An 18,215-nucleotide genomic window follows, 5' to 3' on the forward strand; every position below is an offset into this window, starting at 1 on the left:
CTTCCAGGGATGGGGCATCCACAGCTTCTCTGGGAAACCTGTGCCAGTGCCTCACCATGCTCACAGGAAAGAATTTCTTCCTAGTATCTAATCTAAATCTACCCTCTTCTAGTTTAAAGTCATTACCCCTTGTGTAATGTCAGTGTAGTAAAATCACTACTACAAGCCCTTGTAAAAAGTCCCTCTCCAGGGACTTTTCTACTTTTGATACCCCTCAGCATTATGTAGGACAGCACTGTGAGGAAAGGAAGACAGAGCAATGTCCTCAATTGGCTATTTCTGTGTGGGGTTGGAAGTCTAGTATTAGTGGAGTCTTGCAGACAGGGTGGAGAAAAACAGTTTGTCAGAGAAAATCTAATCTCATAGTTGGTAGCACTTAGGTGTGCAACAGGTGCTAATTTGCTACGTATCAAGATAGTAATACACAGTCACCTAGAAAAATTTCAACAAATAATAAAGGTTATTTGTCACAGCACTAGCAAAACTATCAAGCTGCAACAAGGTCTTTTACCATCTCATACCAGCGTACTCTTGATGCCAGTCCCTCTGCTGCCTTCTCACCTCTCCTCATCCAGAGTGCTCATTCTCTCTTCTCTCTGCTTCTTCCTCCTCTCTCTTCCTCAGCTGCTCTCTTTTCCTTGGCTGCTCAACCTCTTCACAGAACCAGCCACAGCTGCACCTTGTCTATGTCAGCCAACCCACCGCCCCTGATGCCAGCCCACAGCTGTATATTATCAATGCTAATTAACCCAGCTTCATTCCTCTACAGTTATTGGCAGAATGCAGATTACCAGACATGGGAGACCAGTTGGCTCTTTGCTCTGAAACTTCTTGCAGACTCTTCTTCAATCTTTGGACCACCAGTGATACCAATTGATGACTGTTTAACATGGTTCCAGTATGGCCTTCTGCCAGACCACCTGTGGAAGGTCTCAGCCCTTCAAAACTTAGCACCATCAGAGGATGATCAGACAGGATACAGATGGTCTTCATTTCAGAGTCAGGCTCTCAGACAAACTGCTGGTGCCAAAATCTCTCCTGCTCTTCTCATGAGAATGTTAATTTGGTGTGGCTTGCAGAGTACGTGGAAATTTATATCGCATAGCTATGATCCTTGTATATTCGTAAAGAATAAAGCAAAGTCTCTTTTCTCTTCTAAACCAGACAAAAGGTATTAGTACATCCTGTTCCTGACCTTTCACTATGACAGCAGCTCACAGCATTTTAGAAAGAGGAAATGTATGATCCAATGAGCATTAGCTAAATTTGAAGCAAGATGGAGAGTCTTCCTCATCATTTCCCATAATCTTCACTGAATCTTTCAGAGTAGAAAAAAAATAGGGCATACTTTATATAGCCACATGTTCCATCTTCTCCACTTTTCTCATTTATCCAGCTTCTTTGTTCTGAGCTGGAAATCGCTTTCATTTTTGTAACAGCTTATTCTTAAAGGCAGAAATAGGCAAAAGGAGATGCCTGTTAGAGCCCTAAGCATTTCACAAACTCTTCTGCTGTCACAGCATTTGAACTTCCAAACTTACTTTCCATTTTGATGAATTCTCCTCATTTTGCTTGCTGTCTCATCAGAAGCTTAACTTTACAACACAATGAGGCTGTAATTTCCGTCTAATACTCCTGGAATTCCCAACCCAAAAAAGCATCCAAGCAGTTAGATTGGACCTAACTGTATCCTGTATTCATTTCCTATTATCACTACTGCAAACAGCTGATAACAGAAACTGCTCCTTCCAGGCACACTCTGGCACAGCTGTATGTCAATGACAAAAGCAAAAGATAATTCCATGCTCTTAATTGTTCTTCAAATGCTGGCAGTGCTAGTCCTTGTATTTGTAAGAAAGCATCAGTACATTTTGCTAAAACTAATGTAGCTGTGTTTCATTTCTTCTTCTTAATGCATTGGATGGGCACCAAGAGAGAATTATTCTGTCTGGAGGACTAAGTACTTATTTTATGCTGTGCTGTAACATTTCTTTTAACAAGACTTTATCCAGGGGCGGGGGGAAACATTGAAGAGAGAAATTTTGCATGCTTTAAAAAGTATATTTTTTCCAACTACTGAACTTTCCAGAGGCCAAAATTAAACAAACATGACAAACTTATCTACAGCTGTTGTATTCTTTTGTGCTTTGTTTAACATGGTTAATGTAGTGCAGCTCCCTCAAGGTTCACAGCTCTAAACAATACAAAGGTTAGTTCACATAACGTAGCAATGAGTATTCCAGTGGGTTGCACTGGTCATTTCACTTCCATAGCTCCTGACGCTAATAAGGATGTAAATTCCCATCTACCTCCCCTTTGATAAGGGAAACAGTTCTCTCCTGCTGAAGCCTGACTATGCCAGGCGGAAGAGCTATTTGGAATAAAAGACCCCATAATACTTGAAAACCAAAGCATTAAATGTTAAGTGTCTGTCCTGTGGAATGGATTTCCAGTGCTCCAGTCGCACACACCAGAAGAAGAAAATCTGTAGGGACATACTTTTCATATTCCTAGGGGAAAACCTCTCATCAAAAAAAAGGACTTTTAACTGGACTCTCAAGGCTCCCCGCTTTACTTTGAATGTACTGTGACACAGTGCCCACCATCCTTCCCACCTGTTCTTCCAGATTCTCCCAGTTCCCCTCACTCCTGCCCTGCAGCCTGAGGGTATTTAATCTTGTTGTCTTTCTGTTTTTCTTCTTTATGTCCACCCTCTTTCCTTCACAAAACTTTGTGCCTTCCTTTTGCAAAAGCAATGCATCCTTCCAGCACCCATTCAGATCGTTATTTTCCTCTGTCCCAGATTCAAGCCAGGATGTGGTCATTTGGTCCCTTCTCACTCCTGGAAACATTCTTTCTGCTTGCCCAGCAGTCCTTCATTGGGCCCATGTTGGATTTACATTACAGAACCCCCAACACATGAATATAAATTAAATCAGCAAAGCAAGAACAACTTGTAATCAAAGCACGCGGTGCGCACACACACCCACCCACCCAGCCTTTATGATGCTTTATGAGGCTGTAAACTCAACATCCTGTAATTGCTTCAGGCAATGTACAAGCAGGACATGCAGGATGCATCCTCGGAGCCTGACAATCCCTCCTACAATCTATTTCAGTTCAGATTAACAGACCCTCCACTCCTCAGCACAGGCCTGCCTCCCACTGTGCTGCACCCACACCATTGCTGCTCCTGGATGTGGGACCACCAGTTATCGTGGCATTTGTCACAGCAGCAACAGTGATGGGCATGAGAAGAAAAAGTCACTTCCACACCAGAACCTAAAGAAATAGGTGCAATTCATGCTTAGGGCCAACCTATAATTCTCACTTCATAGGCATTAGAAACCAGACTTAAGAATCTGAAAATCCCCCAAAAGTAAAAAGAACTCAAATATAACGCTGGTGTTGATTAGACCTATGCTAAATTAACAGAGCACCTTATCAAATTAAAGGATGTGCCAAAATAGGACACTGGTCTCAGACAGCAAAGTTGAAACCCTACTAGCAGGAATAAATCACTGTAAAACCCAACTTTTAACGTATATGCCTGAGTTAAAATAGTTGTAATTGGATTAACAGCACAGCTTGCTGTCTTGTTCTAAATGACCTCAGTGCAGGACTAAATACTAATTTATAGCTGGAGTGACGGTTTTCTAAGATGCCCAGCAATGCAACTGTGTTTGTTCTTCCTCAGAGGAACTGGAATTCAGTTCCCAGCACATTTCCCCAGGCTGCTAAACACTGAATCTGTGGGTGGATATGGCAGACCTAGTCTGGGTTAAAATTAACGTGTCTCATCAGTAGGTAGAAGTGGTAACTGCTTTGGAAGTTAATCCTAAATGAAGAAATATTAGTATTGACATCAAAACTGCGTGGTGGCAGAAATCTTAAGGAGAAAGCAAAGGACAACTGCATAAAAATGTCAGTTTCTTGAATGTGCAGCCATTACCTTCTGAAAGGGAGAGCTCAGCCAGTTTGTGTGGCAGGTCTGAAGTCCCAGCACCAGCAGGAGAGCCCAGAATATCTGGTAAGGCATTCCGGCGGCCTGCCCGTCCTGATGCTGCAAAATCTGTGACCACAGGCTCTACATCAGTCATTGCTGACTCCTTTCCTCATAGCAACATCTGCATATGGAACAAACATAGGAAGAAAACAGCTGTAGCCCAGATGGATGCTTATCACCTGCTCAACAATACAATAGCCATAAGGGGTCTTTTGTTATTAAAAGCCATGTATTTCAATACTGAGTGCTCAAGCTTCATATGTACCCCAGAAGAAGATAAAAGAATCTCTCTGCATTTCCTTATGTTGCCATTTGCACATCAGACTAGCACAATGAACTGCTCTGTACCTACAAGAAACCTGTGGCCAGGGTCAGCAACAGCCCTTCCTGCAGGTTACTTGTATGCCTTTTTGTGACCTGATCCCTCTTTTTAAGTGGTTGTGCCATACAGACACTGGGAAAGGAACCGAAACTATTTTGTCATACTGTCTCTATGAAGCAAAGCATGTTTTCTTTATTATGAATCTTGTTTAGATTCTTATTTAGAATCTTGTTTGAACAAACTCCTTTCACAGAGGAGAAAATTATATTAAAAAGACCTCTCAAAAAACGAACAAAAACTCTTCATAACATTTCTTTATCCTGCAGATATCAAACCATTTATTTTCCTCTGCTCCTTGTCAGCTTCAACCTTAGCTTATGCATGTGATTTTTACCTAATAAATAATTGAATCTTGAAAATAACAGAACGAACAGTGTTCTGCTCCCTCGATCCCTGTCTCAAAGCCCATTGAATTGAACAGGAAAACTGCTGCTTTGGACAGCTTTGGACCAGGCATTGAGGTGTTTGCAGGACGACATGCCAGGGCACCAGCTTGACTGAGAATACCTGAAGCAGAAGGAGGTGATACTTAGCTGCAAGTAGCACACGGGGATAGTGCATGAAAAAACTGCCATTAGCAGTTGTATTATTAAGAATCACTAAATACTATCATACCAGAATACCCAATAATTTCTGATAATTAACAGAGTATTTTCGGATAATTAGACACAAACTGTTAATTAAAAACAATATTTACTTGCTCTTTATGAATGCAGTTCTGTGTGCAATGTGGGAACAGGCAGGTTGTCTCTCCGTAAATACAGTCAGTGCTTTGTGCAGGAGAGGTTACAGATGGGGCTGGAGACCAATGTGATGGAAGGCTGTCGGCTTTCAGCTGACAACTGGCTGTATTAGATTAAGAACTGGATAAGGAAAGTCTCAGTCATTTTAGTGTTGCTCATACAAGAAGCAAAGCATCATAGTCCCCCCTTCTAAAATTCTGCTAAGGTTGGAAAATAGCAGTACTCTCATTTCAGGGATAGAAAAACTGAGGCAAATAGAGAGCAAACATGACTTGCTCTGATGTGCAGGAAGGGAGGCGTAGAAATTTGATTACTGATGCTGACCTGGCATTTCGACTGCAAAGAACATTTTCCTTTTCTCCCTCAAAATGCCTTTCAGCTATGTCACTCCAACAAGAATAAATATTTTTAATCTTCATTGTATCTTTGTAATAAATGAATCCTTCTTGGCAAGAAACGAAGGCATGAGTAAAATCTGCAATTCTGAAAGATGACTTGAACATGCAAATAAACCACTTTCTTTAACCAAAGTCAGCGACTGAAAACTTCTGACCTGGAGATTTAGCAGGAAGTTGCTGTCTTGCATGAAAACAGTCACATGAAGCCCAAATGAATCTTCTCCATAAGTAGCAAAAATATAAAAACTATATACGGAGATTCAAAAATGCAACTTTGAGAAAATATACACAGTATGGGTAAACATTCTCAGTTACATAGAGCATTATACTATGTATGCATTAAAATGGGTGAGGTCACCATTTGACAAGAAATATCAAAATAAAGAAAATGAATCCATATTTACAGACACAGTCTCACGGCTTTTTGTGGGTGTTCATATTTACTTAACTGTAGGTGTCCTAAATATGTTTCTCCTCATGTTCACCAGAACAAGTATAGAGACTGTAAATTACACTTCAGAAAATACTCAGGATCTCCTTTTGCTTATGTTAAAATTTATTCCCAATGTCAAAATACTAGTGTTGCTGCAGTACCTGCCCATTTCATTTCAGCCATTTAATTGGTGAGACAAAAATACTGTTGTAAGCTGACTGCTGTTCACATAAAGATCTACAGAATTACATTAACATCAAAACACACCAAACTTTCTCAAGCCCGTCTCATGGATGCCCACCCCACCCCACCCCCGCCCCACCTTGCATGGATGTTTTGGTCCTTAAATGGTTACTTTTTAAATGCAGAAAATTGGCTCTGCAACTTATGCTATATGAAACTACTCACTTCTGAAGTACAGTTTCCTCTTATCCACCTTGTGCGCTTGTTTCAAATCCAGATCATCTTTTTCTCCACTGATATCATCTCCTTTCATTGCATAATACTAGATCAACCCAGAAGGAGGATGATGGACACAGTCTGACATGCTTTTATGTTGGTGAATTTTGATTTATGCACTTGATTAAGAAAGCGTACAGAGACAAACCTAGAACATCTGTCAGACAGAAAATCAGCTGATCGGTATCCATCAGTCCAGTGGCCATAACTCAAATGTAGCTATCTAATAATAATAAAAGTGCACCACCCTTTATACATGTAGCAGTTATCACTAAGTTTTCACTTTTGTTTTTTCTATACTACGCTTAAGGTATTACAGGCTGACAGGAAGAGTGCGTTCAAAAGTTAAGGGCTACCCACTGTGCTAGCACAGGATGTTCTCTAAGTATATTTTAAAGATGAGGGGCTACCCCAGCAGGCTTAGACTTGACATTACAAATCAAAACTTAAGTCCATTTAGGTCCATATAAATAAAAACCTAAGTCTACCTCCAAACATAATACAGATCGTATTCAAAATAGCTTGCTGCTCTACTTTAGATAAATGGCACTTTGTTCTTTAATGATGTAAGAAATTTCTTTAATTTCATTCTGATGCTCTCTTGTAATAGCATTTTCTAAGGCCTACAACCAAGCAAGTATGTAGAGTTTCTTCACTCTTCATCTGTTTTCTACATTAATTTTTTTTAACATATCCATCAGGAAATACCTATCTTTTTGGCATCTTCTTGCATCTGTTATGTGTAGTAGTTTTCATGCTTCCTCAGAAAGTAACAGAGTGTGCACAGCATCTATTTTCCCAGTTCCACTCCTCCTTCCACTGCCAATATCTCCTTCAGCTTCACTGAACTCATTTTTCTGTAGCCTTATCCAAGTTAAAGATACTTACACCTTGGCAATGCCTGCATGCAGTAGCTTCTCTCAGCTTCCAAATTACTGTTGTCATTCTTCTCCCATGTCACTGCTCACCACAATAATGGTGTGCAGCTCTAAAAGAATAGTGACAGATTTCCAGAGCAGAAGGTTCTGCAGATCTCTGGCTCCCTTTTTTCCATAGCAAAACCCAGGCCACCTAAAAGCAGAAGGGGACTGGGTGGAAAACAGAGTTGAGCAGGAATGTAGGCTGTTTGCAGAGGGTCAACAGCAGGAAGGCAAGTGGACCTCCCAAAAAAGCTCACGCACTAAAATTGGAGACCGAAGGCTTCGACTGGCATCTTAGCTAGTACTCCATCAGTACTCCATGGCACCAGCCTAACTTTGCAGCTCATTTTTGGGCCATGCCATAGCACTAAGGGATTTTTGGGAGTACTAGGTTAACCTTCTCATCTAGGCCTCTGAAATCCCTGCAGGACCACCCACAATGCACAACAGATCACTCAGGTGTGCAAGGGGGAAAGAAATGCTCTGCTTGTGAAAACTGGCTACAAACAGAAGTGAGACTCTATTACTGTATCTATGAGACATTCAAGTTAAGTGTCCTCGGACAAAGCAATGGCAGGTAAACTACCAGTGGGATTTTCTCTGAAGGAGACAGTTTTTTAATCTTTGAATCTTCTTTGGTTGGCAGCATAGCCAGCCCCTTGTCGGGAAATGAATCACAGAAGCTGGTGAGAATTTATTTAAATAAATGACAAAGGAAAAGAACAAACAAGTCTCCTGAAACAACTTGTGTTGAGGAGCAAGGGAAAAAATGCTTTAAGGTGCTCACTTGTGGCAGGTGCCACAGCCCACATGGTCCACATTAAACAGTGCTGTCTCTTCCTCACCCTATCTGTTAGGAAGTAGATAAATCTTCTGATCGTCTACCATCTTATACAGAGACAAAACACTGTTTTTGTTCTGCTTGGAAGGACAAAGTATTCCTCAGGAAATTTCAAAAGGTTTCTGACATTACTATTGTTGCAACTCTGTGCAGGAGACTGAAAGACCAAACACATCACTCCTTGCCACTCAGGCACTTCTCTCAAAAACTTTTTTCTTAGGTCTTACGAATAGTCTCTGTCTGCACTATCAGAGAAAGCTACACCTCCCAAACAGTTCCTTTTGAATGCCCCTTAGTAGGAACAAACTGGAAAGCATGAAATCTTCTCATGAACACCTGAAAAATACAATAGCCAAGTAGGACTTTTAGAGTCAGACTGATTGATTTTATGTCTTGATGGTCTCCTACTGCAAGATGCATTTCAGCATCTTACTATATTCAGAAAGTACTTCAGTCCTTTCAGTTGTGTTTAGTTGTTTTTTATTTACTTGTAAGTAATGTGTTCTCCAAGCACCTTTACTCCAAAAGCCTGTAGGTTCCTAAGTTTCTAAGTAAGGAGAACAGAAAACTTACTGAATTAAATGCTTCCCACTGTGCAACTGAAATGAAAATCACATCTCCTTGCTAGGCAGTTGCCATGCTTTCAAATCCTCTTCTGCTGCGGCTGCATCCTGATAGATTTACCTCCTCTTCCCAAAAATCTCAGGATAGGAACTTTCTCATTATAACTGCCCATGTCATCCTTACGCTTTATCCTAAGGCATTACTGGACCACAGAAAAAAAAGCTAGGAACATTCATGCTTTTAAGGAAGACAGTCCAGAGATTATGATGATGACTAACAGTAACCTGGGCACTCGCATAATGATTTTTGTGAGAAAAATTTCTGTTACGTATGTTTTCACATCAATAACATTTGTAACAGACTTGTAAACCTAGTGCTGGGAAGCACACAGAAAGATAAGGAAGCAGTCTTTACCATATCTATATCAAACAAGGAGTCTCGGTTGTTCGGGGCTTAGGACAGGAGACCACACATTTTCTTAATACACAGAAGCAATATAGCTAACTATATGAAAGTTAGAAGTGAATCACTCAGGAAAAAAAGTAAACTTGTTAGCTTTCAGATTTTTCAATACATCAGGAAGTTGAGACAAGAGTTCCTTTTATTATTTCATGTTAGAAAGATGATGTGCGTTTCCTGTACCAACAGAGATGGCCTCTCTAGTGCATGTCCTCTGAAAAATTCATGAGTTGTTTTCCCATACAGGGAAACTAAATTTTATTCCATCTCAGTAAATCTACAGTGCAGAAGCATATCTGAGTCCTACACCTTCTGTCTCAGTCTGAATGTTACAGCCCATATAACACATGATATTATTTGGATTATATTTGAAAGTTTGGTATATTGTATAACAGGTTTTCAGTTTTGGTTCTTTGCAGTGTACACAGCTGGACAGACATTTAACATATATGTCTTCTGTGTTTCTTCTGCTCTAGATACGTGACCTGCTCTACACTCTTGCACCAGTGACAACACCCATACTGATAATGTGCAAAAATGGCTTCCATACATGATTTTCCTAGTCCCAAACTGGTCAGTCTGGGATACCAAGGTTACACCATTCCTCCATTTCCTGCCTCAGTGCTCTCAGAAGCACTGAATGAAGGTCCAAGATCTTGATCATGTTCACACACTTTATCAGTTTGGGGCACAGAATCTGAAAACCTTGACCAAAGCTGTAGTATAGAGACAGGAGCTGATGAATTTTGCCCTTTGGTGGGTCCAATATCTAGATAAATCTTGGCTATGCTTTCTTGAGGAATGGTTGAAGATGGGGAATTAATTTTAGTAAGTATTAAGGACTAACACAAACATCGCCAAGCTTCAGCTTCAAATGCCACGTATATCTTAACTTTTGCTGTCTCCTGTATACAATATCTAAAAAGTGTGTATGTGCACTTGCATAGATACTGCAGCTGAAAGGACTGTTGTAAACCAGTATGCCACATCAGCAGTACAAGGTAGGTATGGCATGAAACCGCTTTCTAGAAAAATGAAACGGGATGGACTTTTTTCTTCTTTAGACTGGTACTTTGAAACTTGCAGCTGAAATTTTATACTCATGGAAAGGACAAGAGAAAAAAAACTTATTAATCATGCTGCTTTTACACTTCTGGAGAATGCACAGATGCCGTGGTGAGGTTCACCCTCTACAAACCTGTACAGGGTAGAACAGCTTTACTAAGCAATGGTACTATTTTTCCCTTGTGAAAGAAAATAAGGAAGAGAGGACAAGGGGTCGTGATACTGACAAATTAATCAGAAGTTGTCTGCAGCAAGTAATAAATGAAGTGACATTAGCTGAAGGAAGTCAATACCATGCAAGTGAGCAAGTCACTTTCCAAATGTCTCTTGAGTGACCAAAAGCAGTAACAGACTTAAGCTTTAGCTGACTTCACAGGAAACACAGTTCAACAGGGAAGAAACTCTTCACGCATCAGCTATGCTGGAAACAAATCAAATGCATCCCCTACTATGGAACAAGAAATGAAGCTCAAAGGTATCAAACCCACAAACTTAATTCTTCCTGTTATATTTTGGCCATTCAGCTTCACAGAGTTTTCATTTCCTATTGCGAAATGATGGAGAAGTGAAAGGCATGGGGAGTCTGTAGCTGTGCTTTTATGTAAAGAGAAGGAGAGATTAAATGACGGTTTATGCAAGATAAATTACATGGCAAGCTAAAGGGACACAGGAAGAAAGGAGAGCTTTGGAAGCTTACTGAGGAAGATAAATGAAATCAGTAACAGGGAGTGTCTTTGGAGGGCGAGCGGGATGGAGGTGGGGAGGAAGAGAGGCTTGGTAAAGTCTGGGGAATGTTTCAGGAGACCAGCTCTGCTGGAGGAAGAGCACAGAGATGGGCATGACACAGAACGCATGGATTAGCAGCAAACTAGCTAGGTAGCAGTACAACAGGCTTTTTTTTTTTTTTTTGCTTAAAAGTATATGTGTGCAGTTACCCCAATATGCCCACATGTAGGAAACCTGAAGAGCCTGCAAGAGAACTACAAGGACAGTTTACTACACCAAGGATTAATTTTTTTTTTGGAGGGGGATAAACTATTTTGTTAATATGACACATGCTGCAACACCTTGTTAACTGAGTACGTAGTATTTGTGATGACTCTTACAGACTGATTGGTTTGGAACCCTCAAAAGAACAAGCAGCTGCAAGACAAGCTTCTGCACAGACGTGCCTCTTTTTCACCCTGCCAGCAGCAATCTTCCAGGGGGAAAAGTCCCTGTTTATTTCAGATTCAGACCTCCAAAGGGTCCCCTGGAGGCAGAAGTGGGATTGGTGAAAAGGTTATCTTGCCATTATGAAACTCAGAAGACATAAGCCAGAGCTGCTCTCCATCTAGCCATTGGGTGGCAACAGTCTGGCAGGGAGCAGCAATTGCATGTCAACAGCAGCAGGCACCTTGCTAAATCCCTAAGCCTTCAAAACATGGAACTATTTCCATTAAAAAGCCAGGAAAACTCTCAGAAGCACGTTACTGTTTTAGTTATGTAAATGAAAGCTGACTTTTGATTTTATTGTCTTTTTCATGGCCAGATAACATTCCATAATTATATATATTCTGCATTTCTATGACTCTTCCTCCTTTAAAACTATGAGCTGTATTTTTTATGTCCTGAATCAGACCTGGGAAGCATCCTGCCCTATGTGTGGTGGACTTCTTCCCTGATCAGCTTCAGCTGCACTTTACTGATGTGGAAATACTTGTGTTTAGCCGATTTTGCAGTCACACCCCTTAGTGCTTCTTGGCCTGAAGAGAGGAGAGGATACTCCGTCTTGTAATGGTATGGTTCACGTCTGATAAACATTTTGGAAAAGCTAAAGTGTAACCAAATCAAAGCACCACTCTCCTTAAGTTGAAGTAAAACTTTCCTATTTCAATTTTTCATTTCTGCATTCTGGTTTCATGGTGCCAAGCGCACACAAGGAGAAGTCACTATTTCCAGACCAAAAATTACTCATAGCAGTCTGTTCTAATAATAAAAGAAAAAACCGACCACCAACAAAAAACAACACAAACCAAACCACAAAAAAACTTAGGTGAAACAGTAATTAATTGCTACTTACTTACAGAGATCTGGATATAGCATTTAAAGCAAAGTTAGCTTAACCCTCAACTCTTTACTGAGCACTCAAAGTACTAAGTACCACTAAAAGCTAATTCTATTTTCTTTAGGACAGCAACAAAGCCTGCCTGTCTTTGTCAAGAGTGAATTTTAAACCTAATGCTCCAAGTTTTTATTATTCAACTAGTTTCCTTAAGCACCAGCCTGAAAGATAAAGCAGCTGGTAACAAGCTATTTCACTAGTGTTTATTGTTGATCTGAGCATCTCTTCCACCCTATCCACAAACAGCAAATACCAGTCTGAGAGCTGCCAAGACGTTTAGCAGACATCACCCCAACACTTCACTCAAACATGGTTCTTGGGGTCTCAGCTTTCTTTGCTTTCATCATGAAGCTCTGCATAACAGTTTTCCCCAATATTTATTTATTCTATCTCTTGCTTTAGATGATTCTACTCCACAAATTATCTAGATTTCCTGAACTATTCTTCTGGCTCATCCATGAATGCTTCTGGAAACCCAGTCCAAAATACTTCATTTGGCATTCTTCACTGGATAGGATGTTGGAAAGAATATTGTGTTTGCTCAACTCAATAAATTTTTAGTTAGTTAATAAAATATTATTTTATAACTCAGTTCAAGGGTAGTAAAAGGTGTTTGGATTTGCAAATATAAGTGAACTATTGTAGTATAATTCTATAAAGCCATCTCAGCTTGAGGAAAACCTGGTATACCCAAACGTTCTTCCAATTATATTTTTCTAATTAATAAAAGGTATTTTTTCTCCTTAAAAACTTAGTCTTGACGATGTCCTTGGGCCACCACAGGTGCTTAAAAGTTCTATGAAATAATTTTATTTCAGTTTGCCTTCAGGAGAAGATGAACCAACAGAGATCACTGTGCTTTTCACAGTAATATGACTTTGAGCCCAGGCAGAAAACAGCCATTTGGCATGTGAATTCCAATACAAATCTGGACCCTCAGTTCCCATTTCTATATGTTCCATTTATGTTTTACTTATGCTTTAGCCTATATTTTTGCTTCAGATACAGCATTTCTTCAATATTAAATATATAATTTTTCATTTTAATTTTCATTTCATTCTCCAACATACTTCATGCTTACTCTAATACAATTCCACTCAGGTCACATCCTCTAGAGCATAACTGTTCAATCTTGGTAGTAGTCCTGTTTACTGAATTTAATGAAAATACAGATAGAAAAATCTGCCCCATCCCATGGTGACTCACCAAGAAAACTGAGATTTGAGAAATGTGTCTTCCTTTAGACCTATAATTTAAGTTAAATAATGACCTTGATTCACAAGACTTTCCAATTATATTTACAATAGAGTTTAACTTATAAAAAAATAGATCAATTACAATTCACTCAAACATATCCTATAGTATAGGTTTGCATTTTGATCCTGCAGTTATGCATGCACCGCGCTTTATCTAATTGCAAAGCTTCTGTTGCTTCCATTGAAATCTGGTAATAGAGACAGGAGACAGCATGAGGAATGTGCTCTTTGACGTTCAGGAGCAGCTCACTGGATGGGATTTGTCCCACTCGGATCTGGAGATAAAAGCTGTCTCCAGTGGATCAGACACCTGCCCATACAATCTCTTGGTTATTTCTCTGCACCAGAAAGTCTCTGACTGCACCTTAGCGATCAGAGACCACAGGGTATTTACACACGCACAGGCACAACCAAGCTGAACAAGACAAGCCTCAGATTTACTTCGCCGCCAGGAAATTTTGAGACTGGAGGGAAAATTTATCAAAATTTCCACAGAATAGGGAACATTGGGGCAGAAATATTTGGGAACATCTTGTCCTTGAATTTTCTGGGAATAAGCTCTACCCTGCTCAATTGAATAGCACTGGTGAAATAGAATTTCAAATAAATGAAAAAAATAACCCCAAACCCACAATCTCTTGAGGACTAATGATAGGCTATATTGATTAGCCATGGTACACACTAAGAACTTTTTCCTTGCAACTTATTTTAGATTAATTTTACACTTCAGGTGAAGGGTTCATCTGCAGTACTACACTTGCTCCTGCCTTCCTATTTTTAGCTGACTCCATTTGTTTCCTCAGTGTCTCTGTTGAAAGAATACCATTGATCACAGCGATTGATAAACCTCCCTGAATGTCATGCTATTTCAGTGTGTCTCTTTTTCCTATGAGAATAGGTCTAACAAGTGAAATTCATACTAGTTATAAGCCTAAAGAAGTTAATAGAATTACACCTGGGATTCATTTGGTTTAACTTCTTTAGTCTTTCAATATACTTCTATTTTATGAAAGTATGAATCATCTCTATTACCCTCCAATGCCTTTAGCCTAGGACATTAAAACAGTCTTCCTATCTTAGAGCTTCATGGGTTTAGATTAGTTTGGTAAAATAGACATTTTTTGATCAAAATTCTTTTAAAATATACTAAGGAAATTATTTTATGATCTCCCTGAGGTTGCTCAGCAATTGAGTAAAATTATTGTCTCTCAAAAAAGTAAGGCCTAAAAGCAAATCCTTATTTCCAAATACGATACCCTGCCTGTTGTTCAAGAACACCAAACAGTCATTTCCAAGGCATGTACTGGACTGCCAGTCAGATAATTTCCACACAGTTGAATGAATGTATTTTAAATCATTTCCGTTAAAATGAACTCTAATTAAGGCAGATGGCTTTAAGAGAGCCTTTTCCATTTTGGTAAATGATCCTTCAGTAAACATGCCCGGCTATCGAAACACCTGGATAAAGTGCTTCAAATAAGGACCAAACCCGGTGTACTCATACCCCAAATGATAATGAGGCTGGGAAAACAACCAGTACATACAGGATCATTTAAAAGATGAACAGTAGAAAGCTACAATGTGCCTTTTATAAATGACTTGAATGAAGTATGGCTGGACTCTCCAGCTATTTTAGCTGGAATACCACCAGGCATAGAACTGTTATTTAGCTTTCTTAATCTACATGGGCCATTGATGCTTAAGGAAAAGTGGAAAGATAGAAATCAAAATATAAGAAAGCCATCAACTCTTGCTCCTGTTTGTCATACAAGCAACATGAGTTGGGAGGTCGACATAGTGAAGCTTTTGGTTTTAAAAGTTTAACAATCAGCTTGCTTTCTTCTTGTCTATTACTTTGGATTTAACATTTAGTCTGCTATATTCGGACTGAGAAATGGGTTTAATTTTGCCATGTCAGACCAGAGCCATTCTTCCACAAGGCGTAGCAAAAGCAACAAGCAAGATCTATCTGAACAAACGTTTTTGCTTTGCTTTCCTTTGGAGCAGAATTGGATAGGATTTTCATACTGAAAACTGTTTTCCATCGCAAAGGAATTTGCACTTCCACTGCAAAAGGGTCTGTTGGAACTACACTGTTCCTGAATCACATCAATTTTAACCAACTTTTTTATTAAGTCCAAGCAAGAGAGAGCCCACCAACTGCCGCCAAAGGGTTGTTGCCTGTAGTCAGGGGCTGGCACAGGGTGGGAGGACAGTCAGCTGGAGTTTCTGTGGGTCTATGAGCTCTGATGGTTGGGCTCTTCATTACCTCTCAAGTTCACACTTGCTGGTTTCATCCCCACAAGCACACAAACACCTCACCGGGAGTCCTCACCCTAGAAAGAGCCTGTGTACAGCCCCAGTGGTACAGGGCATTTCTCAAAATGTCAGGAGGACAGGAAAGCCCAGACCTTGCTTGGCTTTATCACAGGAGGGTGGTTCCTTTGTGCCCTCATCTGGCTCTGAGACCAAGATGGTCAAACCCTAGCAGCCACACAGGCCATGCAGATGGAGCATCCTCCACCTCCACTCCTCCCTCCCTTACCCTGAAAGATGCAGCACCAGCCCTGCCTCCCCTCCTCCTGCCCTCCCATGACAGCAAACACCTTCCCTCCTCTTTCTCTGTCCTTCTACAGCACCGAATTCCCCACACACCCCTCAGGACACTCTCACTCCATGCAGAATGTGCCAGCCTCTCCCACCCTGCCCACAGCAAGAACCTACACTGTCCCTGCAGAGGCTCTTCCCCAAGGTAGCTCCACACGTGAACCTCCTCCCAGAAAGACAGAAAAATGAACAACACAACCCAGAGAAGGGGAGTTAATCACATCTGCCATTTCATCCGCTCATGGAAGGCACTCCGATGCCGAGGAACGAGGCACCCGAAAGAACCCATTTCCAGTTGATTAAAGATTACTTTTCAGCACTGACATTTGGTAGCCTTTGGATTTTATGTTTAATTGGAAATACCACCTTTGCAAGTTCCTCTTAGGATTTTGCAGCCTCCTTGGCATTTGGCCAGTGTGTATATACCTGTGTAACATGTGTGAGCTCAGGAACTGCTGAATGCTCAGAAAAAAATTTTCCCATCAGCTAAGCTAATGACCTCTTCTAAAAATGTCTATGAGCTCTGAACATTTCCTTTTTTAGCTTTGCCAGTGTTATTTTACACCCTGACACCCAGCAGTGTAACTTAATCTCTCTCCTTTTTTTCCTATGCAAATTCCTCAGAAGTGGATTTTTTCCCGTTTTGTCTTATTAAGCACAGAAAGGGAGAGAAGGAGAAAAACAGATAGGCATTACTACTGAGTGAATCTTTATGCAAATTGATACTTCTGTTTCTACACAGACTAAAATCAACACCAAGATCATTTTGGAGAACACATGCTACAAAGATGCATCTTTCGCAGCAACACACAGACCTAATTGCATTGCTTAACGGAAACTCCATGGGAGTTTTGTTTGTAGAAGAATGGAGCTGAGCTTTTCAAACCAAAACCTGGAAATTATACTGATCGACAAGTGCAGATCTTTGGGGGTTTATGCTAATGTTGCAGCATTAAAAAAACATTTACTCCTTGTTTTATATACTGGCATTTACTTCTGCATTAAGACCTATTATCTTTGAAAGGTCAAAAATAAGAAGGATGCTTCCTGTGCTTTCCTGATGAGTGCATATCCTTAGAGATGGTGGATTCTTCTTTTTCTAAACTCCACTCAAGATTGGACATGAGTAGAGCCCACATCTCCTCCGTAGAGTCTTGCATGAATCTGGGTTGAGAACTGCAGATGGTGTGATTTCAAGGGGGTTTTGTTGTTTTTTTTTTCTTTTCCTGCAGATGACCTCTTGTTCTTGAACAGCTACAAAAGACTACAGGTACCATGGGAAACATTTTTCTCTGGTCTTCTCTGCTACATTTTTATGGCTCACTTTAAAATGAACAATGGAAAGGTCTGCTTTATTTATCTCTTGTGTTTTCCTCAAAAAAAAAAGCAAAATAATTGTGAATTTTCTTGATTGCAGATGAAAAGACAAGACCTTTTACCGAACAGACCTATGCTATACTCATTTTGAAACTATGGGTCACATTTCTGTTCCTTATAACATCAACCAAACCACTACAGATTTGTTCAATGAAACAGAGGTTTAGGAGAGAGCTGACAGAAAATAAACCTCTGCAGATGTCCCTTCACAAAAGCCCTGCTCATTCATTCTGATGGGGGGGAGGGGGAAGAAAGAGCAAGATTTATTCCCGCCTTAGAAGTTTCAGCACTCCTCCCTAAACTGCGAAGAGTCCCTCAAATTTGTGAGGACTGTGTGAAGGCCACGTCCAAGCACAAGCAGGTATCTGTCCCCCGTTCAGAGCTGTATTCAGTGTTCCATCTCAGATTTCTCCTGGTCACAGAGAGCTCCAGAAACTTGGCTGTGATACAGACGTCTCTACAGGGCTGACCTGACAATCTGCGTTTGAAGGGCCACATGAACAGTGTCACCTGATGAATCCCTCTTCCCCTCTGAAGAAGGAAGAGACGCACCCACAGAGAAACCAAACCCATTTCTGAACTTCTCAGCAGGAAACCCCCA

The 18,215-nt window shown here is 40.4% G+C and overlaps 1 protein-coding gene across 9 annotated transcripts in view; it reads right to left on the reverse strand.

Moving 5' to 3' along the window:
* Window positions 1–18,215, reverse strand: part of PKIB (cAMP-dependent protein kinase inhibitor beta) — a 55,927-nt gene that overhangs the window by 2,013 nt on the left and 35,699 nt on the right. For 7 of the 9 annotated variants that reach the window (XM_040598415.1, XM_040598413.1, XM_040598406.1 and 4 more), the window contains exon 2: window positions 3,953–4,127. In XM_040598415.1, coding sequence (XP_040454349.1) covers window positions 3,953–4,100 — 148 coding nt within the window. In that variant the 5' untranslated portion in view covers window positions 4,101–4,127. Of the gene's footprint in view, window positions 1–3,952; window positions 4,128–5,085; window positions 5,252–7,309; window positions 7,493–18,215 lie in introns of all 9 variants that reach the window. The other 2 variants (XM_040598410.1, XM_040598409.1) reach the window with 2 other exon arrangements.

The sequence above is a fragment of the Falco naumanni genome, chromosome 6 (genome assembly GCF_017639655.2).
Source record: "Falco naumanni isolate bFalNau1 chromosome 6, bFalNau1.pat, whole genome shotgun sequence".
NCBI lineage: Eukaryota > Metazoa > Chordata > Aves > Falconiformes > Falconidae > Falco > Falco naumanni.